The sequence below is a fragment of the Copadichromis virginalis genome, linkage group LG11, assembly GCF_057382275.1.
Source record: "Copadichromis virginalis isolate Kocher_CV1m ecotype Utaka linkage group LG11, C_Virginalis_male_GT1.1, whole genome shotgun sequence".
NCBI lineage: Eukaryota > Metazoa > Chordata > Actinopteri > Cichliformes > Cichlidae > Copadichromis > Copadichromis virginalis.
Genome location: NC_140628.1, coordinates 20011090 through 20026005, shown reverse-complemented (window position 1 = coordinate 20026005; position 14916 = coordinate 20011090). Strand labels below are relative to the sequence as shown.

Sequence of the window (14916 nt, the reverse complement as noted above, 5' to 3'; positions counted from 1 at the left end):
CACATCCAGAAATGCATACACTATTATATATTGTACATATATTTATTAGTTTCAGGTTGGCCATTCTTGTATTTTGCTCGTTTGTGTTGTTGTGTTTGCACATCTCTGTTGCTTGTGGGGCTCGCACACAAGAATTTCACTCGCATGTGCTGTGCCAGTGTGCCTGCACATGTGATGTGACAATAAAAAGTGATTTGATTTGATTTAACTCACTTTAGCAGAACTATTTTTTATAGCACTGACCTCATTTGTGATAATCGCCTGTAAAGTCCATCTTTTTTGTGTCTGAAGTCGCACAGTTATTCAGATTTGATGTTAAGGCTTCTTAGAGGATCTTCTTTTGCATTCCTACATATCAAATGACTTTAATTCAGCTCAATCAATTCACATAGTAAAACAGGGTCTTTCAAAACACAAGGTCATCTTTTATTTAAAAAAAATTCAAAAATGTAAATGAAACAGGTTTATTCACCAGCAGAATAAAAATCTTCAACACTTTTACTGAGGTACATTTTTTTAAACATTCATAGTGTAGTGTGCATGTTTGTCATTCTCTATTTAGGACAGTTATGCAATGTGGTTTCTTGGACACTTTGTGGTACACATACTGTAGGCCCCTCTGACACATGTGTCATCTACCATTAAATATAACTGCCAGCGAAGAGACCGGGCCTATTTATAAACTGCTAACAACCTGGAAAAAAAATAAAACAAAGCTCCTACTGTGAAGTAATAAAAGATTAGACCTTGCATAAAAAAATAAAATAAAATAAAAAATCACCGCACAACAACTTGCACCCAGTGTTGGTCAACTATAAGACAATAAATAGTGTACACGTACTCATAGTGATGAGTGAGCAAATTTAAAGTGAGCAGCAACCAGCAGTACATTAGTGTTTCCCTCAGACAAAAAAGTAAGTGGCATCAAAAAGTGCATGTAGGGATTAACTGTCAGCTACAGATTACAACCTGTGAGATCATTAAAAAAAAAATAAAATCATTTTAAAACAAATAAACTACGGAGATGATAAAAAAAGTCCTCGTGTTTGCTCCGATCAGGCCTGCAGCGACCATTCGTAAAATCCCAAGCACAGCGCTTGCAGTAGTTGTAGAAATGATGCTCGGCTTTCTTCAGTATACTGTTCAGGTCCAGTGTCCCCTGAAGGCTGCACAAAGCACACACACACACATTAACTAACACATGCACATCTTATTTGTGATGAGCCGTGTGATGCAGCACAAAAACAAACCCGTTAGTATATTGGAGGAGCTGAAAGTCATCTGGGCACTGCAACAGAGACTCTCTGTGCTCTAAAAGGATGGCTGCACAGATGAAGAGCTCAAAGGTGAAGTCAGTGTTGATCGCCTGCAGCTCTGACTCTGAACCGTCTTCTGGCAATATCACAAGGCAAGGGCATAATAAGAAGTAGCAAAGAGGTTTGTGTTTTTTGTGGGGGTTTTTCTACTTTTTCTTTTGTGTTTCCGGGCTTTACCTGTGCTGAATTTCTGAGCAACTCTTTCCTGGTAACGAGCTCGGTCGACTTGCTGTGAGATGAGCTCCAGGTGGTCACAGCTCAGGATCTCGAACAAGCGTAGTGCTTCGCTGTGTTCAAACTCCCTCTGGAAACCAAGCAGCAGCCACCTTAAAGGAGGGGCAACATGTGCTTACATGTAAATAAGACGTTTGTGTGGGGGGGAAACAAAACAAAACAAAAAAACCTTGCAAAACTGCATTTGAAAACTCAAAATAAATAAATAAAATAGAGCACAGAAAAACAAAGCCTTGCAGATCTACCTGTGACAAAACGTAAACCTCTCCATGTTGCCTTTCATCAGATGAGCATAAAGCGGAGGGTCCAGTTCCTTCAGCAGAGCTGCCTCCAACTCTAGATGTTAAACAAAACTTTTATACTTTAACTAAACTAATTTATACAAAACATTTTTTTGTTTTTATAGAGACTTAATTCTATTTTAATTGGATTTTGGGCTAATATGATTTTGTTCTGCATATCCGACCTACCATCAAATTTCTACCCTGGAAATAAAGTTAGTGTCTTTGTTTGACCACTAGGGGTCATAAAGTAACATATTACTCTTTGGATAAAAAGAAAAAAGCAGGCAGTGCTTGACTGAACTATTAAAATAAGGGTGCATATGAGCACAACGGTGCAGAAGCTGAATGAAATTTATTATCTGAAACAGAAAAGGAAAGTTTAATTTACAGATCTTACACCATGACAACAGTGGGTGTGGCAGACATAAACAAAACACTATTTGGTGTCAAAGTATTTTTTTTAAATATCTGTTTTGTTATCGCTACCCATTTTCCTGTGTAGACCATCGGCCCTGAAGTCCCTGGAGAATTTCTCCATGTAGCACGAAAAACTCCAGAAAGTGTCAACCTCACAGTCGAGGACCTCCAGGAATCGGCTGCACAGGTCATTCATCCCCTGGGCATAACTGACCTCTGGATTTACAGCAAAGGGAGCAATGCATAAACAGTTAGCCTCTTTTTTATAGCTCAACAAACAACCTTTAAATCCATCTGATCCAGACCGAGTCAGCAAACCTGACACAGGGTCGTTTACCTGGATGAAAAGCAGCATAAGTGATAAGAATTTCTCGCAGAACCAACAGATTGCCTAAGCCTTCATTCCTGCAAACATCCACAGACACAAACAATATTAGTATGTTATAAATAAGCAGAATTAGTTCAACACAGCTGCCAAAACTTGTTTTGATGCGTAACACTGGTGATGCTTTATGCCCCAAATTAAACCTTCACTCATGGAGAGATTGTCAGATGTGACATTTAACTACTAAGTCTTCAATTGAAAGTCAGTTAAATAATTTTAAGTTTCTAAGAAATAAAACGAAGCGAGGGGTTTTTATTCAGTGTTGTCCACTTAGTCATCATTTACCCAACTTCACTTTTCCTTAATAGAGCAAGCTGGATTCCTACCCAAAATTTAAATGTTTAAAATGATTAAGCTCGTCAAGAACAAAATGCAGGTGACAGAAACTGCAAAAAAGGCAGTTTAATTATGAACATTAAATGCTATTCATACCCAGTAACACTGATTTGGGTCATTTGCATAGAAAAGAGGAAAAATTTTGTCAAAATGCATTAAAAATGTACAACTAAATTTTTTAAAATCATCTGTTGGTTAACAGCATTTATTGGCTGTATTTAAAAGTGTGAACATAAATATCTTATTAATGAAAGGCCTTCAGAATATTTCCTTTTCTCCTACTTCCCACCCACTTTGCCAGTTCAGTGTCACACTGGTCTTGGAGCTTACCACCGCTCACTCAGATATCTGTAGCCTCGATTCAAAAACTCATTTTAAGCCGCAGTTAGTCCAAATTTAGAATCTGAAATGTAGTTTAGACTGAAGAATCTACACATCATCATCTCTAACATGATGCCGATACATGACACATTTTTCCAATCAGTGAACAAATGATTATTCACTGACCATTGTGTCATGTGTCTAAATGTTGTCTCATGGTGAGATACAGGAGCTGCACTGAAGCAGAGAGGAGGCTACAGCACATCAATTAATACAGCTCAGAAGATCACCAGGTCCTCTCTGCCCCATTTGACTTGTTCACTTCCTGCTGCCTCAACAGTGTGTAAAATATTTTCAATTCAATTCTATTTATATAGCACCAAATCACAACAATAGCTGCCAAGGTGCTTTATATTGTAATGTAAAGACCCTACCATCATAGACCGAAAAACACCCCTATGAGCAAGCACTTTGGTGACTGTGGGAAGGAAAAACTTTTAATAGGAAGAAATCTAAACCTAAGTGGAAAGTTTTAAGCCTAATCTTAAAAGCACAGACAGCGTCTGTCTCCCGAATCCAAACTGCGGTGGTTCCACAGAGGAAGGACCTTAAAGCTGAATTCTACTTTTAAATATTCTAGAAACCACAAGTAAACCAAAAGTCTGAGGGTGCAGTGCTCTAATGGGGTGACATGGTACTATGACGTCTTTAAGATAACATGTGGCTTGATTATTCAAGACCTTGTATGTGAGGAGAAGGATTTTAAATTCAATTCTGGATGGAACAGGGAAGCCAAAATAGGAGAAATATGCTTTTTCTAGTCCTGGCAGTAGTCTTGCTGTAGCATTTTGGAACAACTGAAGGCTTTTCAGGGAGTTTTAGGAAAACCTGATAACGAATTACAGCGTCAACTTGAGACAGGATATTTTTAATTTTGGAGATATTGCCAAAATGGAAGAAATCATTCCTACATATTTGTTCATTATGTCCATTGAAGAACATGGCCTAATTAATAAAGACTCAAAGATTCCTCACAGTGTTACTGGAGATCACGGTACATGCCATCCAGAGTAAGGATCTGGTTAGACATCACATTTCTAAGATTTTTAGGGCTGAACACAAAAACCTGAGTTTTATCTGAATTCAGAAGCAAGAAATTAGAGGTCAATAGAGGTCATTAGAGGCAAATCGTTACGTGTATTATCTGGTTTCATGGAGACCTGGGTATCATCTGCAGAGCAGCGAAAATGTATGCTATGCCTTCTGTGTAAACAGACTGTACAGAACTGGTTCTAGTGTGGAACCCTGTGGAACTCCATAATTAACCTTAGTGTTTGAAGAAGACTCCATTAACATGAACAAATTTGAATCTGTTAGATAGATATGACTCATACTACTGCACAGCACATTACCTTTAATACCTACAGGATTTTGTAATTACTGTAGTAAAACATTATGGTGAACAGTATTTAATGTTGCATTTAATGTTAAAGGTCTAGCACAGGGGTAGGGAACTCCAGGCCTCAAGGGCCTGTTCTGCAGGTTTTAGATAAATAAATATTAATTCATTACAAGGCCTCTGGAGACTTCAAGACATGTTGAGGAGGTGTTTTGGCCATTTAAATCAGCTGTGTTGGCTCAAGGACACATCTAAAACCTTCAGTACACTGGAGTTCCCCACTCTAGCAGGACAAGCAGATGTATGAGTCCACTGTCAGAGGCCATAAGAATATAATTTGTAACCCTCACTAAAGCTGTTTTTGTACTGTAATGAGCTCCGAAACCTGACTGAAACTCCTCAAATAAACCATTCTCTGCAGATGATCTGTTCCACTACTTTGTAAGATTTTTTTATTTTTAGATAAAAGAAAGGTTGGAAATTGGGTTATATTTTAGAGGATCCATCACATCCTTGTTCTGACTGATTCAACTTGCTCACCTCTGGCATCAGCTACAGCGACTTGTAGATCAAGGGGGACCAAAAAGAAACTGTTTCTTCTCAAACACCAGTACAACGGTAAACTTTGCACTGACTCCCCTCTCTACCACCACTACCACATCCTCTTTTATTAAGAGTATTCTTCTTGGTGCATTAAGTTCTCTCCTGTACAGTACCACAATGAGTGGTATCTTAAATTTTTAGAATACTCTGTATATTATATTTATCTATACTCTGTGTAATATTGTATTGATATTTGTTAAGTCACTGTGAAATTACAAAATACTTATCTCTACAACTCTCAAATGTACAACTACAGTGGGGCAAAAAAGTATTTAGTCAGCCACCGATTGTGCAAGTCCCCCCACTTAAAATGATGACAGAGGTCAGTAATTTGCACCAGAGGTACACTTCAACTGTGAGAGACAGAATGTGAAAAAAAAAAAAAAAAAAAAAAAAAAAAATCCATGAATCCACATGGTAGGATTTGTAAAGAATTTATTCGTAAATCAGGGTGTAAAATAAGTATTTGGTCACCTCAAACAAGGAAAACCTCTGGCTCTCACAGACCTGTAACGTCTTCTGTAAGAAGCTTTTCTGTCCCCCACTCGTTACCTGTATGAATGGCACCTGTTTGAACTTATCTGTATAAAAGACACCTGTCCACAGCCTCAAACAGTCAGACTCCAAACTCCGCCATGGCCAAGACCAAGGAGCTTTCGAAGGACACCAGGAAAAGTATTGTAGACCTGCACCAGACTGGGAAGAGTGAATCTACAATAGGCAAGCAGCTTGGTGTGAAAAAAATCAACTGTGGGAGCAATCATCAGAAAATGGAAGACATACAAGACCACTGATAATCTCCCTCGATGTGGGGCTCCACGCAAGATCTCATCCCGTGGGGTCAAAATGATCATGAGAACGGTGAGCAAAGATCCCAGAACCACACGGGGGGACCTGGTGAATGACCTGCAGAGAGCTGGGACCAAAGTAACAAAGGTCACCATCAGTAACACACTACAACGGCAGGGAATCAAATCCCGCAGTGCCAGACGTGTTCCGCTGCTGAAGCCAGTGCATGTCCAGGCCCGTCTGAAGTTTGCCAGAGGATGGCACATGGATGATACAGCAGAGGATTGGGAGAATGTCATGTGGTCAGATGAAACCAAAGTAGAACTTTTTGGTATAAACTCAACTCGTCGTGTGTGGAGGAAGAAGAATACTGAGTTGCATCCCAAGAACACCATACCTACTGTGAAGCATGGGGGTGGAAACATCATGCTATGGGGCTGTTTTTCTGCCAAGGGGACAGGACGACTGATCCGTGTTAAGGACAGAATGAATGGGGCCATGTATCGTGAGATTTTGAGCCAAAACCTCCTTCCATCAGTGAGAACTTTGAAGATGAAACGAGGCTGGGTCTTCCAACATGACAATGATCCAAAACACACCGCCCGGGCAACAAAGGAGTGGCTCCGTAAGAAGCATTTGAAAGTCCTGGAGTGGCCTAGCCAGTCTCCAGACCTCAACCCCATAGAAAATCTGTGGCGGGAGTTGAAAGTCCGTGTTGCTCGGCGACAGCCCCAAAACATCACTGCTCTCGAGAAGATCTGCATGGAGGAATGGGCCAAAATACCAGCTACTGTGTGTGCAAACCTGGTAAAGACCTATAGTAAACGTTTGACCTCTGTTATTGCCAACAAAGGTTATGTTACAAAGTATTGAGTTGTATTTTTGTTATTGACCAAATACTTATTTTCCACCCTGATTTACGAATAAATTCTTTACAAATCCTACCATGTGGATTCATGGATTTTTTTTTCACATTCTGTCTCTCACAGTTGAAGTGTACCTCTGGTGCAAGTTACTGACCTCTGTCATCATTTTAAGTGGGGGAACTTGCACAATCGGTGGCTGACTAAATACTTTTTTGCCCCACTGTATATAACTCTGTACCATAACCACATTACCTCATGATCATGACCTCAGTTATTGTCATTCTGATGGTAAGCATAATTACTCAAAAGGACTTCTTACAAGCATGTTTTGTATTGTCAAAATAAATAATTTACCATATAAAGATTTAAAATATGTTAGATTTAAACTCTTACCTCTCCTCCAAAGTCAGACTGATTTGAAGGTCAGCGTGATGATAATAATGCTGTATAGAGTTATTTAAAACAGTTTTTCTTAATGCCATTGTTTGTATTGCCAACATAAATAGGCATATAACTAATGATATATGGGAATTCTAAATATCAAGTTATAGCTTGCATACAAATATCATGTCACATTTTACCTCCGACCTCACTTTTACATTTTCAATCTGTCTACATATCATGCTGAAATTAAAAAGTGTTTTACTTTAAAAGTTTGTTTTTTATGACTTTTATAAAGGGGAATTAGTATGCGTGTTGACCTATATACCCCATTTGTGTTGGCCTACATGCGCAGGTTTTATCTATATTTACATCATATGTTATACTACTTATGCTTGAACACCTGTTGATGCACAGCTGTTATTTTTCAACCTAATAATGGGTCACTTTTGGGTAACTGACAGTTTTGTGTTCCATTTTGACAGCAGCTTGCTGTATAATGACAATGAAAGGCCTCTAATTCAAAAGCTTTATACAGTTTTATTTCATTTAAACAGCAATTGGTACAGTAATAAGCAACAAATCTATGTAATATTGAAATCTCAATAAATTTCAGTGCAGGTGTGGACTACCTGATAGCTGTCTCAATGCCGACAAAGTATCAGTGTTAAAAAGATGGAGACCACAGACTTACAGATTCTGAACTCAAAATAAATATGTGACGCCCAGCAGTGGGTGTCTCTGACATTACACTGATGACTCAGTGTTAGTAAAACCCTTGTTTGAAACACACACACACGCACAGAGAAATACAGGGAGTGCAGAATTATTAGGCAAATGAGTATTTTGTCCACATCATCCTCTTCATGCATGTTGTCTTACTCCAAGCTGTATAGGCTCAAAAGCCTACTACCAATTAAGCATATTAGGTGATGTGCATCTCTGTAATGAGAAGGGGTGTGGTCTAATGACATCAACACCCTATATCAGGTGTGCATAATTATTAGGCAACTTCCTTTCCTTTGGCAAAATGGGTCAAAAGAAGGACTTGACAGGCTCAGAAAAGTCAAAAATAGTGCGATATCTTGCAGAGGGATGCAGCAGTCTCAAAATTGCAAAGCTTCTGAAGCATGATCATCGAACAATCAAGCGTTTCATTCAAAATAGTCAACAGGGTCGCAAGAAGCGTGTGGAAAAACTAAGGCGCAAAATAACTGCCCATGAACTGAGAAAAGTCAAGCGTGCAGCTGCCAAGATGCCACTTGCCACCGGTTTGGCCATATTTCAGAGCTGCAACATCACTGGAGTGCCCAAAAGCACAAGGTGTGCAATACTCAGAGACATGGCCAAGGTAAGAAAGGCTGAAAGACGACCACCACTGAACAAGACACACAAGCTGAAACGTCAAGACTGGGCCAAGAAATATCTCAAGACTGGTTTTCTAAGGTTTTATGGACTGATGAAATGAGAGTGAGTCTTGATGGGCCAGATGGATGGGCCCGTGGCTGGATTGGTAAAGGGCAGAGAGCTCCAGTCCGACTCAGACGCCAGCAAGGTGGAGGTGGAGTACTGGTTTGGGCTGGTATCATCAAAGATGAGCTTGTGGGGCCTTTTCGGGTTGAGGATGGAGTCAAGCTCAACTCCCAGTCCTACTGCCAGTTTCTGGAAGACACCTTCTTCAAGCAGTGGTACAGGAAGAAGTCTGCATCCTTCAAGAAAAACATGATTTTCATGCAGGACAATGCTCCATCACACGCGTCCAAGTACTCCACAGCGTGGCTGGCAAGAAAGGGTATAAAAGAAGAAAAACTAATGACATGGCCTCCTTGTTCACCTGATCTGAACCCCATTGAGAACCTGTGGTCCATCATCAAATGTGAGATTTACAAGGAGGGAAAACAGTACACCTCTCTGAACAGTGTCTGGGAGGCTGTGGTTGCTGCTGCACGCAATGTTGATGGTGAACAGATCAAAACACTGACAGAATCCATGGATGGCAGGCTTTTGAGTGTCCTTGCAAAGAAAGGTGGCTATATTGGTCGCTGATTTGTTTTTGTTTTGTTTTTGAATGTCAGAAATGTATATTTGTGAATGTGGAGATGTTATATTGGTTTCACTGGTAAAAATAAATAATTGAAATGGGTATATATTTGTTTTTTGTTAAGTTGCCTAATAATTATGCACAGTAATAGTCACCTGCACACACAGATATCATCCTAAAATAGTTAAAACGAAAAACAAACTAAAAACTACTTCCAAAAACATTCAGCTTTGATATTAATGAGTTTTTTGGGTTCATTGAGAACATGGTTGTTGTTCAATAATAAAATTATTCCTCAAAAATACAACTTGCCTAATAATTCTGCACTCCCTGTAAGTTAAACAGGACTGTAATGTTTGGGGGGGGGGGGGGTTGAAGTTATTCTGTGTTAATTGTGACATGGTATTGTATCAGAAGAACATTCTTAAGGGAATGTTTAGCTGCTTCAAACTGCTGAGATAATCAGATGATCAGAAGTGTGAACAACAACTGCCATGATGCCTTACCACTGCTCAAAACTATTTCCAAGGTGCTCCAGGGGACATTTAACCGCATTCTTTATGCTTTGCAGCCTCCCCAACATGGATAATGTGACAGACCCCCTCTGTAAAGTTTATTTTTTAGCACATGATGGCTCTTTTTGGCTATTCATCTGTAAACTCTCTCCATACTCTTTCACGTGATTCTTGCGTAGGTGGTAGAAGTTTGTCATGTTTGAGTCTGTGGTTAGGACCCATTTGCGGCATAATTTGCATAGTACAGTTTTCTGGTCTGTGTCAGACTTTTTATACCCAAACCATTTCCATGCTACAGAGGTAGCCCCTAGTTTAGGAATAAGGTCCTCAATTTGTTTTGACCGGTCCTTCTGTTTGGAGCTACTTGGTTCTGCCTCATCTTCACTGGCCATGCTGGTATTTTCTGTGCCTGCATCCACGTGTTGACTGTAAGCGCCATTTATAGTTACTTCACTTTTTTATTTGAGGTAATTTTTTTGATGCATATTCTGAAATTTAATATTTGCGAATAATGTATTTTCCCATCATTTCAGCTTATTTTGAAAAATTTCAACAGGATCTTGAGCTTTATTGTGAAAGGTTTATGTGGTAAATAAATAAGCGGACGGCAGAGATACACGATGGTTTTACCGTCATTGTTACTAATGAACCGATACATAAAAACAGTCGCTTGTCCGTCCATAGTGTGATTATTTTAAATATAAATAAAAAAATATTGCCGTAAACAGCTTATTTTGCGACACCACGAAACAAACGATAGCGTATAATATGACACGATAGATGTTTTCATATCGTCATCCGATATGTATATCATCATATTGAACAGCCCTAACTGTGGTGTTCTTTTTTTTATCATCTTGCCCCGAACCTTTTAGAGAGCAGAAACTCACTTTGTCCTTCAATTTAAACAATTGGATATTGCCAAGTTTATTTTTTGCTGCTGGCTGCTGTGAAAGATATCTGGTGCTTGATCAGTAGTGACAGACAAACAAAATAAGTGTATGCAGACCTCTTTAAAAAATTATCAAAGTTAGTTAAAAAAAAAAATACCATAACTGATAATCACTTACTGGTAATAGCTCAGGTCTCTGTTGGTTCGGGGCACATCGTTATCAATGATTCGAATGGCTTCCTGCAGCTCCTCACGGTCAAATGTGACCCGCTCAAACAATATCTGTTTATAGGAAAAGTTAGTACAAAGAGGTAGTAGGTAAATGGCAAACCCTTTAACAAATTTAGATCCTGTTGTTTCATTTGAATAAATATACTGCATTTATTTTATTTCCCTCACTTTAAACTGTTCTTATGTTCTACAAAGAAAAACCAAAGGGAACATTTTAAATATAACTTAACAAAAAACAATGCAGAACAATAGTGAGTAGAGACAAGTATGCGTAAAAGAAGCAAAAAGCCAGACATCAGACAGGTCACAATAATACTCACAGATGTTTAGTTGAACTGACCTGTGCCTGAAGCTCCAAAAAAGCCATTCTAACTCTGACCGCCTCTGACCTGTCCTGAGACTGTTGCTGGGTCTGTGCCTGTCTCTGGTCAAAGTACCTGACGGCTGCCAGCAACTCAGCTTGATCACATATAAGATATTTAGGGAAAAGAGTGAGAAATCACGGCAGTTAAAAACAAACAACAATAGAAAAAAAAATTGGAAAAAGAAGGAATCTACTGTACGTGGCTTTTAACTGACAGCCGTACAACTTACCATCAGTACCATTGAGGCGCATTCGCATGGCTGAGGGGAGGAAGTGCTGCCATTTTCTCTTCATCACCTGATAACGTACGGCCAACTGGTCCTGCAGCAACGAGCGCTCTAAAGCTGTTGAACCACACGGGTACATCCCGAACAAAAACCGCCACGCGAGACCACGCTCAGATGGACACACCCCACCTGGACAGAGAGTGCAGACCTTTCAATCATTGTCAGTGGACAATTGTGCTTGAAGATAAAACATTACGTGACCTCCTAACATTTAGTTAAACCAGTCACCACTGGTCTGAAAGAGAGCATGGGAAGATCAAACCTGAAAGGAACAAATTTTAGATGTAAATCAAAGCAACAAGACTGCAAATACATATTTTAGTGAGCTTGAGCCTGCTGAGACAAATATTTAAGAGGCCATTTGTAACGTCTTAGTCTCTGGTGGAGTTCAACATCCTCCACAAAGAGGACAGATTCAGCAGGATTGCTGAAGTGCTGATAAGTTCTGGCATGAGATGACAGTCTTCTTGCATTTAAGACACTAAAAATACAGCTAGAACACAGACGTATTCTGTCCGTTTTTGCTTCTTCTAGTTCACAGCATATGTTTATGGAGCCATTGACACTCATGTGATCTCACTCCTAGAAATCCTACCAACCCTATAAATGGAGCCGCTTTATCACAGTAGTCACGCTGGACTTCTTTGCTCCAGGCGGTCTGGTGAACAGTGAAATGTTGGACTTTACAGAAGCGTCTGGTTGTGCTTTTCCCCAGAGGCAAAGCGTCACCTGATTTAATCTTAAGAATGAAAACCCATTTAAAAAAAAAAAAATCATGTTAAATATTTTTACCGTACACCAAAACGGTGCTAAAATGGACACATGTATATTTTGTCAAAACACTATAGCCCATTTTTATTTTTCCAAAGAGTCAAATTAAATTTCTCTAAAAACACACATTGAGCGAATGCAGTCACGCCTTTTATCAGCAGGTGCGGTGCATTCAGGTTTGTTCACAACAACCTGAGGCCTCAGCAACAGTCGGTGTGAGAAACTACAGCTTTAAATCCAGCTGCTTCATGGACTGCGCTGATTGCCAGCCCCTGTCCTGTTATAGTGTATCAATACAGAAAAACGCAATTATCTCTCAAACTTATAATGAACTAGATGAGAAAAGAGTTTGCTTTTCTAAACGTGGATAATTAGATATTTTAAGATTTCTGCTTGGCCTTCCGTACTCACTAAAGTATTAAAACGGAAGTGCGGACAAGCAGTCTTACTTCATGTCTCCTGCAAAACTGCACGAATCAAGTTTACATTAAAAACTACTTGCAAGTAAGTTGTGCGTTTTAGAAACCGTTTTTGAAGATATGCATCCTCAGTCTTGACTCGTCGACCCTCCCCTCGGCGTCCATGACTCTGGGTAAAGTGAGGCGCGCTACAGCAAGAGCAGGAGAGCAGATCGCTGCTACTGTCCTCTGAGAGCCTCCATCCAGCTGGGGGCTGCTGGCTGTCAACCGTTCCCCTGCGGTCTGCCTTGGATTTCCTGTGTTTAGATCTTCCATGTGTGGCTGCGGTTTTAAATCACGCAAAGATGAAGTTTGTCATTCGCGCTGCATCCACATAACAGGCAACATAATCATCCTCCTATGGCCCACCGCTTCCTAAACAACACAGCTCGTCTCCCTCCGTGAGCTACAACTGAAAGCATTCAAGACTCATTTCCAGCAGCGTGGTCGAGTCGTTTTAACTTTGCTAAACCCGTCGGAATGACTTTCAGGAAAGCATATCCAGCGAGCACAACTCTCATTCAGCCATCTGGGAGTCATATGACTGCACCTTTAAGATCCCAATTTGCCCCACATTCCAGGTGGAGTCAAAACCCATGTGCTAAAGTTCACAGTGGACTTGTGCGTATATCTTGCTCCATCTAGTGGTTGTATTTAGCAAATGTCCCCCAGAAGAGGGATTTCGCTAACTGGCTGATCTGAGTATTTCCCAAACCGTTGACCACTGGTGCTTTCACGCATAACCATCTCTAAGGTTTGCAGAGAATGGCCTGGGTAAAAAAAAAAGAAGAAAATATCCAGTGAGTAGCAGTTCATATCAGCTATTTCTTTGAAGTGATAAGAAGGAACTCCAATAATCACTTTACAGCCAAGGGATACAGACGAGCATCTCTGGACACCCAAGCACATGAACTGCAGCAGCAGAAGACCAAATTTTTCATTACAATAGAAAACTCTAAAAATGTCTGGTCAGAATTTGGAGAAAACAACATAAAAGCATGAATCCATCGTGTCTTGTATAAGTAGTTCAGGCTGCTGCTAGTAGCAAAATGGCGGGGGAAATATTTTATAACATTAAAAAAAACAATTTATGATTATTTAGATTTGAAAGCTAACTTGAATATTGATGCAGACCATTTTATCCCCCTGTGACCACAGTGTATCCATCTTGACTGCTACCAGCAGGTTAGCATACCATGTCAAAGAGCTCTAATCATAACTGGTTTCTTAAACATAACGAGTTAATTCATATGAAGTCATTGTTATGTTTAATGACCCCTGCAGTCACCAGATCTCAATCTAATAGAGCACTTTTGGGAGGTGGTCGGCTGGGAGATTCTCATCATGGATGTCTAGCTGACAAATCTGCAGCAACTGCGTGATGCTGTCATGTCAACATGGACCAAAATCTCTGAGGAATGTTTCCAGCATCTTGCTGAATCTATACCATAAAGAATTAAAGCAGCTCTGGAGGCAAAAGGAGGTCCAACTCAGTATCAGCAAAGTGAACCTAATAAAGTGGCCAGTGAATGTTGCTACCACATATATTTTGTGCATAATCAGCCACTCCACACACCAAATAGTACCCAGCTTATGGTAAGAAAGCTGCCACTCTCTCCAAAAGTTGATTCTTTTCCTCTGGACGTAGCGTCTTCAGTGGGAGAAATGTTTCGTCACCCATGCAAGTGACTTCTTCAGTCTTAGCTGACTGCAGGTTTCCCCAATCTTATAAACAGTATATTTGCATAATGACTGAAACCAGCCCACTGAAGGAACAATGGGCTGGGGGATCAGTTCCTTCAACATAATTATGGAAATTCTAATGACCATTGATAAACAACCACTGATCAAAGACCACTGATTAATGGCCATGAGTACCTCGCTCAAACCAGCGTTCCACCCTGTCCAGGATGTTACATCCTCATCACTGAAACAGTGTCCACTGGCCTGTAGGTGTAAATAGACTGTAGAGTCCTGGCCTGACGAGGCCTCTGCAGTCTACTACCACTCATTCACAAGGGGTCAC

General features: G+C 40.0%; 1 protein-coding gene across 1 annotated transcript; it reads right to left on the bottom strand.

The window, feature by feature from the left end:
• Nucleotides 1–402: 402 nt before the first annotated feature.
• Nucleotides 403–13210, bottom strand: LOC146698419 (TBC1 domain family member 15). Its single transcript, XM_085473503.1, has 10 exons — nt 12959–13210; nt 11605–11790; nt 11351–11469; nt 10958–11061; nt 2589–2656; nt 2321–2467; nt 1796–1886; nt 1494–1642; nt 1251–1392; nt 403–1166 (listed from the first exon to the last, which is right to left on the bottom strand). Exons 1-10 carry the CDS (start codon nt 13164–13166, stop codon nt 998–1000), a joined length of 1383 nt encoding a protein of 460 aa, XP_085329629.1. The 5' UTR covers nt 13167–13210; the 3' UTR covers nt 403–997.
• Between the last annotated feature and the right edge of the window lie 1706 nt (nt 13211–14916).